At 40.6% G+C, this 23,449-nt stretch overlaps 1 protein-coding gene across 1 annotated transcript in view; it reads left to right on the top strand.

The window, feature by feature from the left end:
- Nucleotides 1-18,695, top strand: part of LOC118578614 (glycine N-acyltransferase) — a 54,173-nt gene extending 35,478 nt beyond the window's left edge. The window contains exons 2-6 of the mRNA XM_036179717.1: nt 8,899-8,993; nt 11,687-11,794; nt 13,087-13,213; nt 15,907-16,078; nt 17,045-18,695. Coding sequence (XP_036035610.1) covers nt 8,913-8,993; nt 11,687-11,794; nt 13,087-13,213; nt 15,907-16,078; nt 17,045-17,447 — 891 coding nt within the window. The 5' untranslated portion in view covers nt 8,899-8,912 and the 3' untranslated portion in view covers nt 17,448-18,695. The remainder of the gene's footprint in view (nt 1-8,898; nt 8,994-11,686; nt 11,795-13,086; nt 13,214-15,906; nt 16,079-17,044) is intronic.
- Nucleotides 18,696-23,449: the final 4,754 nt, after the last annotated feature.

Below are 23,449 nucleotides of genomic sequence, written 5' to 3' on the forward strand. Positions count from 1 at the left end.
AGAAGGAACCCTTATAAACTGCTGGTGGCAATGTAAACTAGTTTAGCCACCATAGAACTCAATATGGATGTTTTTGGAAGAAATTAAAAACAACACCATGTATTCCACCCATACAAGAGACAACCAGAAAGTCAAAGTCTACTACAGAGATGCCTGCATACCTATGCTTATCCCTACACTATTCCCAATAGCCAGTGTGTGCATCAGGGTAGGTAGCCATCCATAGATGAATGGATAAAAGGAATGTGTTATATACACGTACAACAGAGCATTGTTTAGTGATGGAGAATGAAATTACATTACTTACAGGAAAATGTACAGAACTGTATGGGATCATCAGTGGAACATGTAGGCTCACAGAGAATTTTCTGTATTTGTCAAGTATCTTCTGTCACGTGGAAGCTAGATAGGAGAGTAAAGAAAGAGTGGAATTTTAGGAGATTTAGAAGATCGAAAAGGTAAAGGGAGAGGAGATAAGAAAGGTAATGGGGGAGGCAAATTAGCATATCATTTACTACTGTGGAAAGTCAAAATGTATCTTGTACATTATGATACTATCATAATGAAACCCCTTTGTGGAATTTAAAAAAGAACAAAAGCTATCTGGACTGAATGCTTTTCTATCTTCAACACAGTAACCATCAGTTTCTGTCTCCATAAAAGTGAGAATAAGAGTTCTCCTCAGGTTGGGGATTTAGCTCAGTGGTAGAGCACTTGCCTAGCAAGCGCAAGGCCCTGGGTTCAATCCTCAGCTCAAAAAGAAAAAAGAAAAGAAAACAGTTCTTCTTAATGGCTTCCTGTCTAGACTGTTTCTTTTTGGGGGGGCAGGGGGTATAGGGGAGAGAGATTGTCCAGAAGTTTCAACTGTGAGTCTGCAACCATAGATACCACTGCAAAAGAACTTTCCTTGACATTTACAGTCAGTGATAGCACAGACCATGAACTTACACATGGTTGTAGTTGGAGAGCTTCTCTCCAGCCCCCGCCAAGCCCTATTAGTCCAACAACCCATTTATAAAATAAACATACAGACATTCATATTATTTAAACTGCTTGGCCATTAGCTCAGACCTGCCATTGTCTAGCTCTTACTCTTATATTTAGCCCATTTCTATTCATCTATATTTTGCCACGTGGCTCATGGCTTACCAGGACCTTACATCTTGTCATGGCAGCGGCTGGCAGTATCTCTCTCCTCAGCCTTCCTGTTCCCAGCATTCTCCTCTTCCTTGTCCCGCCTACCCTATCCTTCCTGCCTGGCTACTGGCCAATCAGCACTTTATTTATTTTAACCAATCAGAGCAACACATTTGACATACAGAACATCCCACAGCACATGGTTTCTGGTGACAGCACAGGGACCATAGACATCCACATGTCCTCCATCATCCATCAGCATAGATCACTCAGCATGGTCTCTGGCATCAGTTCATACCACAGACATTAAAGCAACCCTTGGGCACAGCATAGACCACTGGTACCATTATGACCCTTGGCCACAGCACAGGCCATGGACATTGATATGACCTCCATTGGCAACACAGACCACAGGCATGACTATGACTTCAGGCAGCAGCTCAGACCATGGGCATGCACATGGCCTTTGGTGGAAATCCAAACCACAGACATCAACCCCGGCCTCCTGAAGGAGCACAGACCAAGAACACCTACATGGTCTCCAGTGGCAGCAAGGACCATGGAAAAAGGAGTTTTTACTGCTCTAACACTGCAGGCAAATCATTTCCCTTTACGCCAGGCATTAACAAAAGAGCTATATCATTGAGCTTTATGAATCAGGCTTCCTGCCTTGTGCTCTTGCTGATATTTAGTGGTAAAAATGGGGAGGAAGAGGGTATTGCTTACCTAACTGTTCCTTTCTACTCTGCTGGCCTGCTGTACCTTTGGCTGGCATACCAATGGCAGGTAGAGCAGAGAGCAAGGTGGTGTTTAGAGAGTGAAGTTCAGAGGGCAAATGTTAGCCTCATCTTGCAGAGCCAGTTCCTACAGCCTGAGACCAGTGAAGGAGGGAAGGGTTAGATTTCACGAGAGCTGGTATCAAGAAGTTTTTGTCAACATGCTTAGTGCAAGGTCCACATTTCCAGCCTCAGCTCAGTTAATTTCTGGAAGAGACAAACCAAAGCTCACTTACTCTTCAGGTTCCCACTGAGCCTGCTGCATCAGAAGGGACTTTCACCTCCCAGAAATCCATTTTTACGAAGATTGATTGTGGATGCAGCTTTCCAGGTGAGGATTTGTCTCAGAGTATCAGGTATGTAGGACGAAAAAGTCTAGAGGCCAAATGAACAACACAAGAACTTTAGGTCATAAAATGATTGTGTGGGATGCATAGGCAATGAGTAGGCTTTAGCTGCTCATTAAAATTACCTACCTACCTATCTATCTATCTATCTATCTATCTATCTATCTATCTACCTTTCTTTCTTTCTTTCTTTCTTTCTTTCTTTCTTTCTTTCTTTCTTTCTTTCTTTCTTTCTTTCTTTGTATCATCTATCTATCTATACTGGGGACATGTGTACCACAGCCCTCTTGTGAAGGACAGTGAACAACTTGGTAGAGTTATTCTCTCCTTCCACCTCTATGTGAGCTTTGGAGATCAAACTCTGGTTGCCACGCTCATGTACTAAGTAGCTCTGCCTACTGAGCTGTCTCCCCAGCCCAAGCATACAAACAAACAAAATCCTCAATATTTATTGACATAATGGAGTATGTTAATTGCTTCACTCTGGGAGCATAAATACATGCATGTACCCACAAATTTAATATAAAGCTATGCACTGTGTGTGTTCATGTGTTCTGTAAAACCACATGGTATACCTTAAATAAACAAGCAATGTGACTTTTAAAAGGTCATTATTGCTTTTCAACATTTTCCTCCTCTCAAGTGAATGATTATGCTCAGTGACTCCCAGAATATGTACCAAAAATGCCTAAGGGAAAGACAGTAATTTCATTTGAAGGAACATATAGCATGCATGTATTCTGTAAAAAGTAGTTTATCAAGTATAATGAAAAATTCTTGGGTACTTCTGTGCAGTAAATGAAATGTTTTGTGGTTTTTGGAAGTGGTGAATACAGAACTACTGTGCTCAGTCTTTTCTGTTGTGTTACAGACAGGTAGGTTTCTTTGCCTGCTTCTGGTAAGAGGGTTATCACACTTAAAGTCAGAAAGGAAGCACGAATACACAGCATGGAGATATTACTTATTAATCAGATAGCAAGCAAAATTTATATTCAAGGTTGCATTTGAAGACTACTACCACAGTCTAATTTTGAATTTACCTAAGTTTTTTTTTTTTACACTCATGATTTGCATGCCACTTGGAAGCTATCTTATGCCCTGTATGTTCTGATTGTACTTTAATACTTCCCCCATGCCCACATGCACTGTGTATCATGCCTGGAGTTACTGTGTTCATGCTTTATTGTACTTTGCTAGATTGTGTTTTACATTTCCTTCCCCCACTTACAAACATTGTAGTTCTATTTAGAATCTCCCTGTGTTTGTATAGCTTTATAAAATTCTGTTCTGTTTTTTTTTTATTAATCTGCTTTCATCAGATTAATTTCCTTTACTAGCATGGCAGGGTCAGCAACTCTAGAGTCCACTTAGAAGTTGCTCAGTACTACTGGCTACAGCATGTCGGGCTTCCTGGGAAATCTCACTATAGGTAGCTTCAAACCTATCCTTTTTATTGGGCACCATGTTTAGTTGTTAGTTTCTGTACATCCTAAAAAGATGGTTCTAAATAACACCATTCAAGAAACGCAGTAATTTGTCACACTAAAGATTTAACATAAAGCTATACATGGCATTTTATTCTCATGTAACTCCTGATATACCCAGCAGTGCTGAGGGAGCACAGACAAAGGGGGTAATGCTTAGATTCAGGAAGTCAAAGTGAATAGCCTAACTGGGATTTTTAGTGATTAAGTCTGTTGGAAACTTCTACCCTTTGACTACCAGGAACATAACTGCAATCTGATGAAACTGGGTTACTTTTCTGTCCCTACAAGATAAACAGCAAGCCATGGTGAAACATGGTGTGCTCTCAGCAAGTATGTGAGAGGGGCTGGAGGTGAGAGCTTTGGGGAAGCAATCAAGGGAACTGCTATGCCTCCAGTGTATGCTCTGCCAGAATCCAGGGTGAAGCAGGAATGTGCATGTGAACTGGATATGTTGACTGGCACAAGGCTGTTGGCTACTTTTAGAGATATGACTTATTTTGGTCTGTGCTGAAACTTGATTATTGGATAGGATGTTAGGTTTGTTGTTCTGTTCTTGGTCTGACTCCATTATGGCCATATAATGGCATTGTCTGATGTTACTTTTCTATTAAAGCATTATGTTTTCTCAAATTTATAACGTGATGGTTGGTGTTGTCAACTTGGCAGAATCTAGAATCATGTGGGAGATAGGCCTTGGAGTATTCCTATGGGAATTATCTTGATTATGTTTATTAATGTAGGAAGACTTATCTTAATTGTGTGTGGGACCATTTCCCCAGGCAGAGAATCCTGGACTGTACTTATGGAGAAAGAGCTGAGCACCATGCATGTATTTACCCTTTGGTGTTTAAGTGTGGCTGCAATGAGGCCAACTGCTTCCAGCTCCCATTGCTGTGACTTCCCCAGCATGATGGACTGTGCCTTGAACAGTGAGCCAAAACAAACCCTTTCTTCCTTAAGTTACTGTTTATCACAGTGAAAGGAAGGAATCTAAGACAATACATTATGGAAAATAGAATAGGAATTTTGGTCTAGATAAGCAACCCAAGGGACAGAAACCAGTATTAGGGCAAACTGATTCAGTCTTTCTCCTAAAACCCAAAGTGGGAAATTTCTCACTTCCTGAGCCCAACAACAGTCACCCTCCCTGCTGAATATTAGCAGTCTGCAGCAGCTGCTGAGAAGTTAGTATCATATCTCCATCAAATGGCTTAGATGTCTTCATAGAAAACCAAGTGATCACAGTGACCATGCAAAACACAGGTGTCATCTCAAAGGGAATAAGAGGGAAATTTATTCTTGAGTCAAATATGTATCCACAACCTGGGAACATAAATTCAGGCTACCCCAAATAGCATATTCCAACATAGAAATGGTTTCATGAAGTTCTATAGTCACAGAACAAAAGGAGACCATAAATCAAGGCAATTTCCAAGTATGTGGGTAGAAACATCAGGGAGGTTGGTCACAGCAAAGTGGGGGCATCTTTGCTGCAGGTCTCACATGCTTCCTGATGACAATTTTAGCTCTGGGGTCAGTAGATGTTAGTAGTTTTATAAGTTAATGCATTCCCAAAGGTTTTCCTGACAGCTGAAACATCAAAAGGATCTTAGGTCCGACGCAGAAGTGAGAAATATGTGGCCATAAAGGCTTCTGAAGACAGCTAGTGATGGTTTTGGGTCTGAATCTGCAATATCTAAGTTCTCCACAGACACAGAGTTCTGATTAGTCATCCAGCCTTGTAGAGTATTTGACATGAGCATGGTTTTCGTCTTGGAATTTCAGATCACAACAACTATCCAGTCTGTTCTGCACTTTTGATTTTATTCCACTGATGTATTTGTTTATCCTTATGCCCAGTGACTGTCTTGATAATGCTAGCTTTCTATTAATACTAAGGCTTACACTAGGGTGAATTTCATCATCAGTCGTGCCTTCCCACAAATGGAGCCTGTGGTATTTCATGACTGATTTGATCAATTTGTAGATAAGTAAAATTTTATTTTTTATTTATATGTGTTTGTTTATGTGCCTCATGTGTGTGGGTCCCATGGAGGTCAAAGGAAGGTGTCAGAGCCCTTGGAGCTGGGAGTTACAGGCAATTGTGAGCTGGTATGAGTGCTGGGAACTTAAATTGGGTTTCTCCAGAAGAGCAAAAAGTATTCTTAATTGCTGAACCATCTTTGTGGTCCCTATCTTTTCCCTAGGGTTTTGTTTGTTTGTTTGGTTTGGTTTGGCTTTTTGAGACAGGGTTTCTCTATGCAGCTTTGGCACCTTTCCTGAAATTCTCTCTGTAGCCCAGGCTGGCCTCAAACTCACAGAGATCCGCCTGCCTCTGCCTCCGGAGTGCTGGGATTAAAGGCATGAGCCACCACCACCCGGCTTAGGTTTTTTTTTTTTTTTTTTAATTTAAGATTTTTTTTTTATTCATTTCACATACCAACCACAGATCTCCCTCTCATCCTTCCTCTCACCATCCCCAGCCTTTCCCGCCCTCTCCTCCTCCCCTATCCCCTCCTCCAAAAGGGTAAGACCTCCCATGGGGAGTCAGCAAAGCCTGGTACATTCCGTTGAGGCAGGACCAAGTCTCTCCCTCCCCTGCATCAATGTTGAGCAAGGCCTCCTACGGTAGATAATGGGCTCCAAAAAGACAGCTCATGCCCCAGGGATGGATCCCACTGCCAGGAGCCCTTCAAACAGACCAAGCTACACAATTTTCTCCCTTATGCATAGGGCCTAGTCTGGTCCCATAGAGGTTCCACAGCTATCTGTCTAAAGTTTGTGAGTTCCTTTGAGCTTGGTTCACTTGTCTCTGTAGATTTCCCCATCATGATCTTGACCCCCGTTGCTCATATAATCCCTCTTCCCTCTCTTCAACTGGACTCCCAGCGCTTGGCCTGGTGCTTGGCTGTGGATCTCTGCATCTGCTTCCATCAGTTACTGGATGAAGGCTCTATGATGACAGTTAGGGTTTTCATCTGGTCCCTATCTTAACAATAAAGAATCTTGTGATTTCTCCATGTGTGCTCCACTGTGGATACTTTTAACAATCAGTCTTCATTAATATTTCTTTGTTACAGTCAGATGTGCTGCTGATCAGATGCTATGTGTTTTTCATGTTAAATGTTGCATTGTTTTCATTTCCATGTGTTCTATGTTAGTCTTTTAAAAATATTTTTTCACTCTAGGTTTGGTTTTTGTTTACTGTTTTAGCTAGTGTTCTCTCTGTCTCTCTGTGTCTGTCTCTCTGTGTCCCTGTCTCTGTTTCTCTCTGTGTCTCTCAGCCTCTTTCTCTATCTCTCTCTGTCTCTCTGTCACTGTCACACACATGCACACGCACACACACACACACACACACACACACACACACACACACACACACACACACCACTATGACCTCCTCAAACTCCAATCTTTGTATACTCAAAGCTGTGAGGTCCTTTCCTTTCTTCTCTTTCCATTACCCAGTGCCTCAAATTGGAAACTTCCTTCAAAACATAAGGTGATGGCAATTGTTTGTGGGGATGGGCCCCAGGTCTGGCACATGGTAGACTAGGGGCTTTGTCAGTTAATCCATTCTTCTAGCTTCTTGTTACTTTCCTTTATCCAAGACTATAGCCCTACTGTCATTTGGCAACATATGTGTCTTAGTCACCTTTCGCTGTTAACTTCACACAGCCTAGAGTCATCTAAGGGAGAAATTGCCTAGATCAGAGTGGCCTGTGAGCATGTCTATGGTAAATTATCTTTATTGTTAACTGATGAAGGAGGGCACCCCTCTGTGGGCAGCACCATTAGTCCTGAGCTGGATAAGAAAGCATGAGCCTATGAGCAAGCCAACAGGCAGTATTCCTCCATGGTTTCTGCTTCAAGTTCCTGCTTGAGTTTCTACTCTGACTTTCCTCAGCTATTAGCTGTAACTTGTAAACTTGTAAGCAAATCCTTTCATTGCTTAAGATGCTTTTGTTTGGAGTGTTTTATCACAATGGCAAAAATCAGACTTGAACAACATGAAAGTTGCCCTTTCCTCTGTTTTTAAAAAGCACACAGTTGCATTGCTCTTGGCCTGGAGACTGACAGCTCATGCATGGCCAGGCCAGTTTCATTCCTGTCTTTTCGCCCTCACTCAGAAATTATTTTTATCTATTCTAAATACCACTGTTTCATAACAGAACATGGTGACACAGATCCCCTTCTTTTTTATGTAGTTTAGGTGGGACCAACATGATGTGGTGAGTCAATTTTTAAAATGCTAATTTTTCTTACCTGGTAATTTTAAAGAGTGTGTGTTTGTGTGTGTGTGTGTGTGTGTGTGTGTGTGTGTGTGTGTGTGTGTGTGTAGGATGCTCATACCCTGACATCCAGTTAAAGTAAAAGGAGAACTTGCCTGTGGGAACTAGTTCTCTTTTCCTCTACCATGTGGATCCTGGGGAGCAAACCAGCCTTCACAGCATCTTTTCTCAATGAGCCATCTTGCAAGCCCTAACATAGTATTTTCTTATGTGTATCATAGACAAGAATAATGCTTAGAGAGGGAACTATACAAGAAAGCCACAAAACAATGATAGCATGAGAACAGCAGCTGGAATGTGACTTGGTTGTAAAGGTTCATTATTTATATCTAAAACATGGTAACATACCCTACATTAAAACAGTTGCATCAAAATATCACACAATATTAACTCACATGAGGAGACAGAAGAGGAAGAGAAACATTAGTAATAAAAATAAATAACACAGTTGAGTAATGTTTATATAAGCAACACTCTACCAAACTTGCTGCATGTTGGCCAGTCATTACAACCCCACAAACATTCTATGAGCCAGATGATGCCATCATCCCACCTATCTTTCATGAATACAAGTAACAGAAGCTAAGCAACTTCCTGCATAACACCATTCTTGGAGATGCCAGGAGAGATGTTGGCACACTGGAAACTCAAAAGAATAAAATGTACGTGTCCATGTAATGTGAATCCAGTGGTGGGAAGAGGAACCAAGAAGGCCAGAGGAAGACTCCTGTGCTTCTTTCAAGTCCTGTGTTTCCTTCAGGCTGATGAGGATGTTAGTGAAGGGGAGATTTGACTAAACATATAGAACTGGCTACTTTTGTTTCTGTCAGTAATGAATGTCCATTTATTATTTCTCTAGGCTAAACTGTCCTCATGATTGTCCCACTGCAAGGTGCACAAATGCTGCAGATGCTGGAGAAATCCTTGAGGAAGTATCTTCCTGAATCCTTAAAGGTGACCTCAGAAAATGCTGAGGGCCACAAGGAGAAAGTGGATGTGAAAAAGAGCTTAACACTTACGCTTCACTGTGTGCGTGTGCGTGTGCGTGTGCGTGTGTGTGTGTGTGTGTGTGTGTGTGTGTGTGTGTGTGTATGGTGGTTGATGTGTGTGTGGTGTGTACATGCATGAATAGAATATGTGCATGCATGAAGAGGACTGAGGTTGATATTTAGTGTCTTTCTTGATCACTCTTCTCCTTTTATGCCAAGAAAGTGTCTCTTGCTGAAACTGAAGCTCACCAAATCAGCTAGTATAGCTAGTCAAGCTGTCCAGAAAATTCCCCTGCCTGTGCCTCCCAAGCAATGGGATTACAAGAAGGCTGTCAGCACTACTAGGCTTCTGTGTGGGTACCGGAGATCAGAACTCTGAACTCCAGTCCTCACCCTGTGTGCTAAGTGCTTTATCCACCGAGCCATCTTCCCAGCCCTTATGTGACATTATTTTGAACTACTCACTCCATATTTCATAATTTCTACCAGTTAGAATACATCATCTCTTTTCAGTTTTTGCCACTGTATCTGTGTCATTGGTTAAGAATGTGGAGATATAGTCAGGTATGGTAGTGCATACCTTTATTAAGTCAAGAAGGCAGGTGATTCTCTGTGAGTTCAAGGCTGTGCTTCTACATAGTGAGTTTCAGGCACAGTGAGACTCTACCTCCATAAAAATAAGAATGTGGAGATATAAAGAAGTAATTTAAATGTTATCGTAGTCAGGACTGCTCAGGAGACAGGTGCTTACCTACAAGCCTGACAGCCTGGGTCTGATCTCCAGATCCCACTTGGTAGAAGGAGAGAACTAACTCCAAAGAGTTTCCATCTGACCTCCACACACATGCTGTGACACACACATGCCCCACAAATAAATAAGATGTGAGAATATGGAGGGGCAGTTATTTCCCCAAATCTCTCCAGCAATGAGTTGCAACACAAGTCACGTACACACATGGATTTTGCCCTCTGCTGACTGAAGTTTTCTGTTGTTTCTTTTCAAGAGCCCTTCCTTAGCTGCCCTTGAGATTCCTGGTTTTTTTCTCCACAGTTAGCTGAGGGAATGTATTAATGTTTAATCAGTTCATTCCAGAAGAATGCTTGCTCTGTGAAAAGTGAACCATTTGAGTGTGCTTGAAGTTAGAAATGGGTCTGTTGCTCTGAACTTAATGCATATTAGAATATTTTGGACTTGATTCCTGATTTTTCCCCCAAACCCAGGACAACTGAGTAGAGATCCTGGGTTGACTGAACCATGTAGATAGATATAAATGCTTACATTTGAGCTGTGTAAAGTCATCTCTAATGGTGGATTCAGAGCCTTGATTTTGTTGTTGTTTTGAGACATGGTGCCTTGATTTTTTTTTTTTTTCAATCAAATGAGGTGAGGTCTACTTTAGTGAGTTTAAGTATAACCGTGTTTGGTGTGCTATGTATGTGTTTGTGTTTGTGTATATTGTTTATGCATGTATGTGTGTGCTTATGTGTATGTTTTCTGTGTGTTTGTGGTGGTATATGTATATATGTATGTGTATATACGTTTGTGTATATATTTCTGTGTGTATGCATGTGTGTTTATTTGCACGTGTATGCTTGTGTGAATATTTGTATGTGTGTAAAATAGTTCATGTGTATTTCATCTGTTTGTATATTTCTGTGTGTTTGTACCCATGTCTGTGTGTGAGTGTATGAATGTTTATGTTTATGTGCATGCATGTGTGTGTCTTAGAGGAAAAATTTTCAGATTTGTGCCACTCTATAAGACATTTCCTACAAAATGCATTTAAGATGGGTAGATTCAGTTTCTTCTTTCTCTAGCAGATTTGCTACTCCATATTTATAAAGAAGAAAAATATTAGCATTCTGTTATTTGTAGATTTTTTTATTTTATTTATTAATAATAAGCTAATAAGGGAACCAGTCCTATTATTTGCCACCCAAATAAAGGTGCATCAAATAAAACAAAAACTAAAAAACCTATTTTAGTAAGGCCCATTGATATAAACCAAGACCTTCTATGTACCCTGGTAATCCACAGGGGTCAGGAAATCTCCCAGAGAGAAAGCAAATTTTTCTTGGAAATTATATTTGACACTCTGTGGACAACTAGTTTGAGTTACTGTTATGTTGAATAACTTTTCTCAGAAATTCTGAAAGCTAATTTTTTTTTTTTACATGCTGTGTGGTATAGAGTTTTAAAATGTAAATTTCTCTTTTTCTTATGTTAAAAGTGAAGTCAAACATTTTGAAAGAACTGTAGATGTTTTCCAGTGGTTTTGTTGAGCTCATGGAGTGAGGTGAGGTGGCTGTCTCAGCTTCTCAGCTGTTTTAAGGGAATACTTAACTCTTTAGTCACTTACTGAAGCACACACTTTCTCTTAATGGGAGCCTGGAATAGCCATAAGGAAAGTTGATCCTAAAAACCACTGACTTTATTTGCCTGAATATTTTACTACATATGTTATGGCTCATATTTGAAGACAAAAATTTTATCAGTTGAGGTTGGAAAAAAAGTAGCATGTGAGATTGTTTGTCCTAGATTCTTCCTTGGCTCTTTGTCATCACCAAGTGTCACAATTTCATAGAAATAATCTGTCCCAATCACACAAAGTGCTTTTCCATTCCTCTTAATAAACTAACCATCTCACTTCCTTGCAGGTTTATGGGACTGTCTATCACATTAACCATGGAAACCCATTCAACCTAAAAGCCCTAGTTGACAAGTGGCCTGGTTTTAACACAGTGGTTGTCCGCCCTCAGGAGCAGGTAAGGAGCTAGGTGTTAACAAATACACTTCTAGGATTATTTGAGTAGAATCTAAAAAAGCTTATCCCAGGTTATATTTGGGAATATACATATACATGCATACACATATGTATGTGTAATAACAATTAATGGGAAAAGGGTCTTGTATTTGAAAAAGAGAAGGAAGAAATATATGGGAGGTTTTGGAGGGAGGGAAGGGAAGGGAAAATGTAATTAGAGTATAATCTCAAAAAAAGTTGATCACATAAAGTCAAGAGTATAATGGAAGTTTCTAGAGATGGGGTGGGATTGGAAATTGGGATAGTACTATGAAAAGATAAAAAAAATTACAGTTAAAAAGAAAGAATAAGTTAATGAGATTTATTGCACAGCATGGTGACAAATTATATTTTACTCTGAAAATGGTGAGAGAGATGTAAAGTGTTCATACTAAATGTTTTACTACTGTATATTTTAATTAGCTATGTTTATACATGTCACATATATGTACATACATAGCTGTATGTTACACAATGACATTTCAATTTGTGTTGAACCAAATGTATGACAATGGCCCCATCAAAATACATTGCCTGTGCTGGGGTGAGACCTCAGTGGGTAAAGTACTTGCTACGAAAGCATGAGGGCCAAAATTTGAACTCCAGAGCCCACTTGAAAAAGTCATGTGCAATGTGGTGTGTGCTTGTAACCCTAGTGCCAGAGAGACAAGATGGTACATTTCTGGGGCTCATTAACCAGCCAGCTAGCTTGCTAGGCATGATCCAGGCCAATGATAAACATTGCCTCAAGGAAAAAAGGTAGATGACACCTAAGGAAGTACACCCAAGGTTCTCCTTTGACCTCCACATATAACTACACACATGTGCAACACACACACACACACACACACACACACACACACACACACACACACACACACGCGTGTGTGCGCATAAACACTCAGTAAATCTCCTAGTGGTATTGTAACCGGTATTGTAACCATTTTAGTTTGAGTAATCACAGTCTATGATGGCCCAATGGTTAAGAGCACTGGCTGATTTTCCAGAGGACCTGGGTTTAATTCTCAGCACACACATGATGGCTCTCATCATCTGGGACTCCAGTTCCAGAAGATCCAGTGCTCTCTTCTGGCCTCCCTGAGACCAAGCATGCATGAGGTACACAGATACTCATGCAAGCAAAACATTCATACACATTAAATAAAGTTTAAAATACTAAAGTATAATGAAACTAGCACTACAATCATAAACAATAAACAATGAGTATTATCTTTCCTTTCTCCATAATAACAGGATATGGCAGATGACCTTGATTACTATACCAATACTTACCAAATCTACTCTAAAGACCCCCAGAACTGTCAGGAATTCCTGAACTCCCCAGAAGTAATCAACTGGAAACAACATTTGCAGATTCAAAGTAAGAGCAATGGAAAATTAGATCAATTCCTTCTGTGTCTTGTCTCAAAAGATCCCCCTGTTTCCCACTCCCCAGCCAAGTTCCATGTCCTCAGCCAGATGTCCATGCTTTGACATCATTAAATGTACTTGTAAAGAGAAAAGTATAAGAAAGAGCTCTTAGGCTGAACAAAACCTATAGAATGCATGTATATTTATATATAATGAAGGAGGATTTATTAGTTTGGCTTACATGAAAGGAACTATGTAGACCAATAGTGGCTGTATGCACATTGGAGAGGCAGAAAACTCGGTAGCTACCTGGTCCACAAAGCTGCATACTTTGGCAATCTCAGTTTGTTGCTAATAGCCTAGTCATTTCGTGGGGAGTTGTGGGTACTGTGCTCACTTTGGAAGGCTGAAGAGACCAAGTCTGATATTAGCAGAAGATGGCGACAGCAATGGTAGACAATAGACAATGGGGATGCTGTTTTTTTCTTCAAACCCCTCTTCATCTGGTCTACCCATTGGAAAGTGTGAACCACTTTGAGGGCTGATCTTCCTCCCTCAGTCAATCTTGATCCAGACTCTTCCAGAGGTATGTCTCTTAGATGATTATAAATCCTGTCAAGTTGACAACTGAGACCAACCATTATAATAATCCCTATTCCCAGAAATGTGTGGCATTTTTTTAGATGTGTCCAGAATTCTTAGGAAAAGTGGGTACAGGAATGCAGCTTCACCTCTAGAATCCCATGTCTGTAATGATATTGACAGGTCATGATGTCACAGGGTACCTCTAAGGTCACCAATAACAACTATCCTGATGATAAGCATGCTCTTAGAGACAGACTCCCTGAGTTGGTATCTATCTGCTCCTCTCTATCTGATCCTTAAGAAGTGTCTTGCCCTCTCTGATATCATAGTCTTTTTATATAAACATGAAAGTTAATAGGAGTTCTTAAAATACAAGACAGTGGTGTAGTAGAATACTTTTTTAAGGTATGTTACTTTTGCTTATGTTGCATTTGTTTAATTCTGTGAACCTATGTTACTGTGCCTGTCTAAAACACCTGATGGTTTAATAAAGAACTGGCCAATAGCAAGGCAGGAGAAAGGATAGGCAAGGCTGCAGGCAGAGAATATAAATAGAAGGAAAAAAATCTGGGAAGAGGGATTGGAGATCTAGGATGAAGTAGCCAAAGAAGGAAAAAGACTCCAGGGGCCAGCTACCCAGCTACACAACCAGCAAGCCACAGAGTAAGAGTAGGATACAGAAATAAGAGAATGGGAAAAGCCCAGAGACAAAAGGTATACAGGATAAGTTAAGGAAAACTTGTTAGCGACTAAGCCAAGCTAAGGCCAGGAATTCATAATTGAGAATAAGCCTCCGTGAGTGATTTATTTGGGAGCTGGCTGACAGGTCCCCCCAGAAGAGTAAAAGACAAACAACACCACGCTGGCATTTTGAACAGGAAGAGCTTAGTGTAATAGCGGGTGTCCTGCTTAGCCCTAATTGTCAACTTGACACAAGCTAGAGTCACTTGGGAAGAGTTGTCTCAGTTGGGTAATTGCCAAGATCAGATTGGCTTGGAGAGCATGTCTGTGGGGCATTGTTTTGGTTGCTAATTAATAGAGGAGGGCCTAGGCCACTTTAGGTAGTACCATCCCTAGACAAGTAGCCCTGGACTGTATAAGAAAACTAGTTAAATGTGAGCATGTTAAACTAGTTAAAAATGAGCCAGAGAGTAAGCCAGCAATCAGTTCTGCTGCAGTTTCTGCCTTGAGTTCCTGCCCTGATTTCCTTTAGTGATAGATTGTAACCTGGAAGTATAATGCAAATAAACCCTTTGTCCCCAGTTGAGTTTCATTATGGTGTTTTGTAACAGCAACAGTATGAAACTAGAATGGGGGATAGGTCACTTAACATTTGCTGTAATAGAAAATTTATAATGAAGTGAATCAACAATTCAGTTCGGGCTTTGCAGGCTGTTCATTACTGGTCTCTACTAGATTTGTTCATATATCATATGGTGATTGGAGAACGCAATACATGTTGCTTCACCATAGACTCACTCACATGTGTAGATGGTGGTTCTGGCTATCAGTCAATACCAGCTATTGATTGTACTGATGGTACAATGTGAGTCTGGCCAGCTACCCCAGGCTAGTTTATATGCAGTTGGTCTCAAGGCAACTAGGATCAAAAAAAGAAAGTCTCGAAGTCTAACACTGTTAAGTCTCCACTTGTGTAAGTTTATATTACTATTGGTCAGATGGGGTATAGAATGAGACTCCTCCAGGGAACAGAGGCAAGGAATTATGGTTAAATTCCAAATCATTGTTTCAATAGTCCACCACATTGGAGACATAACTCAGAAGATGCTGGCTACCATATTTTATAGCTCATCCTCTTTGATTTTCAAAACTACATAATTATATACCTTAAAAAAAACTTAGTTCCAGTCTTGGTCCATTCATAAAATGACTATGAATTAATTCATCCCTGTCATGTTTTCATTTTTGTAAATCAGGGAAGATTATGCCAGCTGTGACTATATGGCCATTCACACAGCAGCATCAGCATGACTGTAATCAAGCTTTATCTTAAATCTCACACTTCCTACCCCATTAGAGAGCCCCCACCCAGAACATGTCTAGCTGTTACTTTTCTCCTTAGAAGTTCACTGTATGTTTTCTTATAAACCCATCTAGGTTCCCAGTCCCGCCTGAATGAGGCAATACAAAATCTTGCAAACATTCAGTCTTTCCAAGTCAATCGCTCAGAAAACATCCTCTTCGTGGAGTCAGAGACAATCAAGACACTGTTCCCTTCCCTGCTGGATACAAAGAAATTGTCACCAGGCAATGGCAAGCCCAAGGCCATGTGAGTTTGATAAGAGATGCTGCATATCCCTCATCTTTATCCTTCATCCCCCACTGCCTGGTCCTGATTTTACCCTGGTCTTTGCTGCCCACACTCTAGGAGGTGCCCTCCACCCATCACCCATGCTCATGCAAGCAACTCTAATGAAATTCAGTTGTTTACATTACACACATAAAGGAAATGAAAGGAGGGGAGCTTGTTGGGAAGAGGTTCAGCAGAATGAGGGCCATAGAAATTAAAGTACTTAAGAGTGCCTAAAACTAATATAACCGATGACATATATTCATGGAATTATTAAATAATAAACTTTTTTTTTTTTTCGAGACAGGGTTTCTCTGTGTAGCTTTGCGCCTTTCCTGGAACTTACTTTGGAGACCAGGCTGGCCTCGAACTCACAGAGATCCGCCTGCCTCTGCCTCCTGAGTGCTGGGATTGAAGGCGTGTGCCACCACCACCCAGCAAATAATAAACTTTTTAAAAGTTTGAATTATAATAGTGCCAGTAAGATGGTTCATCAAGTCAAGGCTTTGATGGTCAAGGCTGACCAACTGAGTTACCAAATTCAATACCTGGGACCAACATGTTGAAAGGAGAGAACCATCTCCATAGCTTCTTCTCTGGTAGCTACTGTGTGTGTACATCTCTACACTCCAGCTCATCCAAGTCATTAAATAGAGAAGGAAATGAAAAATGATCAGAATAATCTATAAAAGTATAAATCTGACCACATTCCTCTTTGTTCACATAATTGTAAGAGTAAAGTCCTCTGTCCATTGCTTAACAATTATTGTTCTTGCTCATTTACTCCAGCCACACTGGCCTTTTTATCCTTCTAATATAAGCCCATCTATATTCCAGGACTTTGAATGTGTTGCTTCCAATGTTATGCCCCTCAAGATAATAGAGGTGGGAACAGACCATACCCTTATACTCACAGACTTTGCTTTCTTCTTGGACCCTCTATAGCAATCAAGACATGTTTAAACTTTCATCCTTGGATGTTACCCATGCTGCCTTGGTAAACAAATTCTGGCTTTTTGGTGGCAATGAGAGGAGCCAGAGATTCATCGAACGTTGTATAAAGAAATTCCCAAGTTCCTGTGTCTTGGGACCTGAGGGGACCCCTGCATCCTGGACCCTAATGGATCAAACTGGAGAGATTCGAATGGGAGGCACCATGCCTCAGTACCGGGCTCAAGGTCTTGTCTCCTTTGTTGTCTATTCACAAAGCCAGATTATGAAGAAACGTGGCTTTCCTATTTATTCTCACACAGACAAAAGCAATACTGCTATGCAAAAAATGAGTTACTCACTACAGCATCTCATCATGCCCTGTGCCTGGAACCAATGGAAGTGTGTGCCTGTGTGAAGATGGCCTCAAACACAAGATGGTGGTGGGTGGGCCTGGGGATGTAATTGGATGGCGGACCAAGAGTAGAGGTGACCAAAAAGAAAGAATAAACGGAAACCAGGTGCAAAGGAGTTATACTATGTGTGCTCTGGGGAAGCAGTGAGAATGGCTGACAGACCTGCCATTGTCCCTGTACCTGAGTTCAAAACTGGCCTATGTCCTTCTGTACTGAACTTATGTAATGTAGTCCCTTCACATTTCTAGGATCTATATGACACTCCCTTATCAAATGCATAGAGCTCCAAATGGTCCCTCTTGGAAGCCCTAGTGCACAACTTGGAGACCTGCTAACCTGGCTAGTGATGACGAGATAATGTTTTCTGGCTACTGTGCCTTTTCCCTCTCTGCCTATGGCCTTTCCTTCAGTGATCAGCAAGTGTATTCTCTACATCAGGTCTTAAGAAAGTAGCACTCCTCTGTTAGCTGCTTCACATATATTAAATACATTATGCATGGATCATATAGTTTATCAGATTAAACACAATATACATAAAATAGCAAAGGAAGATATTAAGGAAAAGCCTAACGTAGGTTTCCAGTTCCTTCTTAGTTCCAAGAAAATTATGCAATGTGGCTTTCAAAGACTTGGATTTCCAGCCCATTGAAACCCTTTAGGAGTAAATAGAGTGTGCAGTTGGTTGCACAAGCATAAGCTAGATGGCTTATGCTAAGGAGAACAAATGGTAAGTCGTGGAGAGTAAAATATGGATGCACCCAGGTAGGAGCTGAGGGCAGAGAAGCCCAGCCAGGACATTTACTGTCCTATCTCTTCTTATGACATTATACTTCTGGTGCCTGAATCTATTAAGCACAGACAGTTATGTCATGGGAAGGCATATTGCTAATGGAGCAGAAGGAGAGAGCTCCTAGGTTGGGACATGTTTGCTAGGACAGTTCTCTGGACAGCAGAGTGCTCTGTAAAGAAGATGACATCATTCCTTTTCATCTCTACCCTGGTGTTATGTTATAGAAGTGGAGATCCAGTCCTACACCACCAAGTCCAAAGTCATGGCTGAAGTTTAATTTCTTGGGAAGTGAAGACACTGGAGGTTCAGCTGAGAGCAGGGTTTCTCAGTTTTGGCACGGTGGACATGTATCACTGTATGATCCCATATTCCAGGGGCTAGGATGTTTGCCAGGTCCCTACTCATAAGGTGTGAGAAGAACATTCCATCACTCTTTTTTTCTAGTTCCCCCCTCTGTGAGCGTGTGTGTGTGGGGGGGGGGGGTGCGCGCACACATCTGTGTATGAATGCATTGTGTGCACATGGTGGTGAGAGTGCCTTCTGTTGTACTTCATCTCACCTTTTTGAGACTGTCTCTCATTGAACCTGGACCTCGTCAGTTCAACTAGACTGGCTGGGCAGCAAACCCCAGGATCCTCCTATCTCTGCTTCCCCAGCACTATGATTACAAGCAGGCATTGCTGTACCCAGCTTTTTACATGGGTCTTGGGGATCCAAACTCAGGTCTTCATGCTTACTTAGCAAGCAGCATCAACTGACCTGTCTCCCTGTCCCCCATCACTCTTTGGATAACTAGAAATATATGCAGACATTAATCTCCCTTGGAGACTAAGTGGCCATTGGTTGGGAAACACTGGCTGATAGTTGTGGTCCTCAAATTTATGTATACTTCCAAAGCACTGGCATAGTAGCCAGATGCTGGTGTACATCTGCAGCCACCAGATACTCAGGAGGCCAAGACAGGATACCTTGGAACTAGGAATTCAAGGTTAGCTTAGGAAGATGGAGAGACCCTGTGACAAATTAAGGGAAGAAAACAAGGTAAGAAGGGAGGGAGGGAAATTTTCTTATAAATAAGACTTTGGGGCTTCATGCATACTTTCTGTGACTTAATGATCATGGTAAGACCCCTAGATTTTACATTTGTAATAAGCTTTCAAGGGATTCTGATGCTGTCAGTATAGTGACCATGCTTTCAGAACCATTTGTTTAGAAAAATAATGAGCATTTCTTCCCCGGGACTATGGATGGGAATTAATATTACACTTTGCTTTGTAAAATTTATATACATTTACCATTCTAAGAGTGACCAAGCTTTCCAACACACTGAAATAGAACCATTTACATCTTTTCCGTCTCTCTTTTTAAGCTCTTTCATGTTGATTTGTTTCTTTGGTTGGTTTTTCCCCCCTTGTTGTTCTTTTGAGCTGGCCTTGCACAGCCCAGGATGGCCAGGAAGTCATTGTGTAGCCGAGGATGACTTTACATTAAGGATAGTCCTGTCCCTGCCTCCCAAGTGCTGAGATTGCAGGAGTGCACCACTAACTCTGGTTCTCCAAAGCTTGTCTTGCTCTGGAAGTTTCCAGGTCAATGCACTGTCTCAGACCTCTTGTTTTCCATTTGCCTTGTGCCTATTCTCCATGACAGGTACAAAGAAGACCTATCACATCATTAAAGCATTCATCAATGTCAGTCATTAATTGTCATTTTTTGTTCCTTTCCATTGGTCATGTGATTGGTGGAAATTCCTTCTGTGCTGTTGCATTAATTTGAGTGTCAGTTACAAAAAAATGGATGTGGCAAAAGCAATACACTATTAATGTATATTCCAAACACTGTTCTCTGATCTCAGGATATATCATTGCATAAAAGGATTTCTATAAGATTTACATTCTACAGTCATTAAGAGATATGACTTCTGCAATTAAAACTTTAAATCTCTGAAGAAAGAAACTGAGAAAGACACTACAAGATGGAAAGACATCCCATGCTCAGATTGGTAGGATTAACATTGTGAGAATGACCAGTCTACCAAAAGCCATTTGTAGATTCAAAATAATCCCAAGAAAAATCTCCATGATATTCTTCAGAAGTATGGAATCTAAAATTTGTAAGATTACATATTTAAATGGCTCATAAAAGCCAGAATTCATCCTTACCTATTTTGTCTTTTTTTTTTCTGGAGCTGAGGGCCAAACCCAGGGCCTTGCACTTGCTAGGCATAATGCTATAGACATTTGTTTTGTCATAAATCAGTGCAAGGTTTGGGTAGAGGGAGGAATGTTGCTCCAGGTATCTAGTCATTAGGAATGGAGAATGAGAATAGAGATACACATCCCACGGAGCATAGCACAGTACCTCTTGACAAGAAGATATGTATTCCAAATAAAATCCATAATTCGAAGGGTGAGATTATTGCTCAAATAATTAGCATAAAACATAAAATTGTTTCCTAAAAAATGCACATTCGGCTTATGGGACTGTAAACTAGCATAAACTGGTTCTGTTTACCAGATTCACCTCTGGTGAATTGACTGACTATGCTGAATGTCATTTTTATTGTTATGTTAATAATTTCCTAAATTTAAGAAGGAACTATTTAGGGATTGGGGATTTAACTATTTAGGGATTGGTAGAGCACTTGCCTAGTAAGTGCAAGGCCTGGTTTGTCGCTCCAAAAAACAAAGACTAATAAGAAGGGACTATTAAAACTCATCATGATTTGTGCATTGTATTTTTATATATGTCCACTCAGAGCTGTTTATACATAACAATGCCACAACAAACACTGGCAGGCATTGTGATGAACACACAACACACACTACACTATTGGTCATACATTATCAAATTTAACTCATAATAAGTTGTGGAGGCAGGTCTCAGACCACCTTCATTTTGATGATAGATAACACGAGGTGCAAGGGGCTTAGGTAAGGAACTGGTATCTCCCAGGAAGAAAATGAGACTGCGTACCCATCCGTGTGAATGCAGCTGTTCTCAGAGCCCTAGAGTTCATGCCAAAAGCTGTATCTTTTCTTCAGGATCCGCATTACTGTTTGCGGGTGGCTGAAATGCTGCCTTTATCTGCTCCTTATTAGACTTTATCTGTTGAATACTAGACATTCGGTTCTAATGGCTACTATAGAAAATACTAGACATTCTACTATGTAACCCCATGCACTAGGCTTGGGGAAATGGAAACAATTCATTAACATTGTTTAAGTTGAATAACACTCTGATTAGATCTAAAGTTTGGCTTTGTCTGTGACTCTGCATAATTCTGAATTAATTACTCAATTTCTTTGTTAGCAAATTACTTAATATAAAAATAGACACAGTGACTAACCAATTTAATGGGGTTGTTTAGAGGATTAAATGGCTACATATGATTCACCTAGTACATAACATGTTTAGAAGTACAGATCTTATTGGGGGTTGGAGAGATGGCTCAGTGAGTAGAACACATGCATGTGGAAAGTTTGTCAGAGACAAATGGAAATGGCTAGTTTGTAACAGAAATAACTTAAGAAAGTTAACTACATCATAAAATTTATAGTATATTGATCTAATATTTATTCTTTTTTAAAAATTTATTATTATTATTATTATTATTATTATATTTATGTTTTAATTTTACACATCAGCCATGGGTTCCCCTGTCTTCCCCCCTCCCCTCCATTCCCATCTCCTCCAGGGCCAAGACACCCCTGGGGATAAGTGAGACAATTGAATAGCTTGAACTGTTTGGGAGGCATCCAGGCTGTGGGACCTGGACCTGTCCTTAGTGCATGAGCTGGCTGTTTGGAACCTTGGGTTTACACAGGGACACTTTGCTCAGCCTGGAAGGAGGGGACTGGACCTGCCTGTATTGAATCCACCAGGTCTAATATTTATTCTTAAGGATTTTTCTTTTCTTTCTTTCTTTTTTTTTTTACAATTTTGTGGGGGTATATGTAAGCACATGGGTATAGGTGCTTGTAAAGAACAGAGGCATCAGAACCCATGGAGTTGGAGATACAGGTACTTGTGAGCCACCGACATGCATGCTGGGAACCAAACTCAGGTCCTCTGCAAGAGTAGTAAGGGCTCTTAACCACTGAGCCATCACTCCAGACCCCTAATATTAATTTCTTTGGTCAAAAATCCATTTTAAAAAACCAAATGGATGATGTACTTTCATGTAAAACATGTACTTTTGGGGCTCATTTTATTGGGAGTCACATAGTCTATGGTTCTTATATAAATTATTATTTCTGTCTGACCTCATCATTTTATAAAAACCAACATGTCCTCATAAGAATTTCTCAAAAAGGTTGGGTGTGGTGCAGAAAGCCTTTAATCCCAGCTCACAGGAAGCAAGGTAGGTCTCTGTGACTTTGAGGACAGCCTGCTCTACAGAGTGAGTTCTAGACCAGCCAAAGTTATGTAGTTAGATCCTGTCTAAGACAAACAACCAGACATAAAAGATAGTTTTTAAAAATTCTTAAAAGATAAGATAGAATAAAAGAAAAAAACTTCAGTTCATTAATACAGGACAACTTGGTTCTTATGCTGCTTAAAATGAGTTCCAGGACAGCCAGGGCTACACAGAGAAACTGTCTTGACAAAACAAAACAAAATGCCTTAAACTGGGGACCTAGTCAGTAGAGTGCTCACCTAGAAAGCATGAGGACAGGGATAGATTCCCAGCACCACATAAATCAGATGTGGTGGCACAAGCCTATGTACCAGATCTTGGAAGGTGTCAAAAGAAGCATCAGGAATTGAAGATCATCCCATCCTCTGCTACATAGTGACCTCCAAGTCAGATTGTGCAACCCAACCAAACAAACAAAAACTTCTTACTCATAACAAAAGCGCTATCAGGCTTTTTGCAGCCACTACCTATGCTGGGACACCTTGAGGCAGGAAGCTTGGACCTGCCTCTACTAAATGTACCTCCCCATGGGAGTCCTTACCTTCTTGTAGGAGGGAATGGAGGGTGAGTTGGGAGGGGGAGGCTTGAGAGGTAGGAGGAGGGAAGAGGGGGATCTTTGATTGGTATGTAAAATGAATAAAAAATTTCTTAGTAAAAAATAATAAAATAAAATATTTTTGGTTACCTAAAAAAAAATAGTGCTATCTATTGCTCTCTTTGAAAAATTCAAAGTGCTTTGGCATCTCCTTGTGGGAGGTTAGCTCGCACCTTTTCAAGGGTTCCTATGAGGAGGAGAG

Source organism: Onychomys torridus, chromosome 1 (genome assembly GCF_903995425.1).
Source record: "Onychomys torridus chromosome 1, mOncTor1.1, whole genome shotgun sequence".
In the NCBI taxonomy this organism is placed as follows: Eukaryota; Metazoa; Chordata; class Mammalia; order Rodentia; family Cricetidae; genus Onychomys; species Onychomys torridus.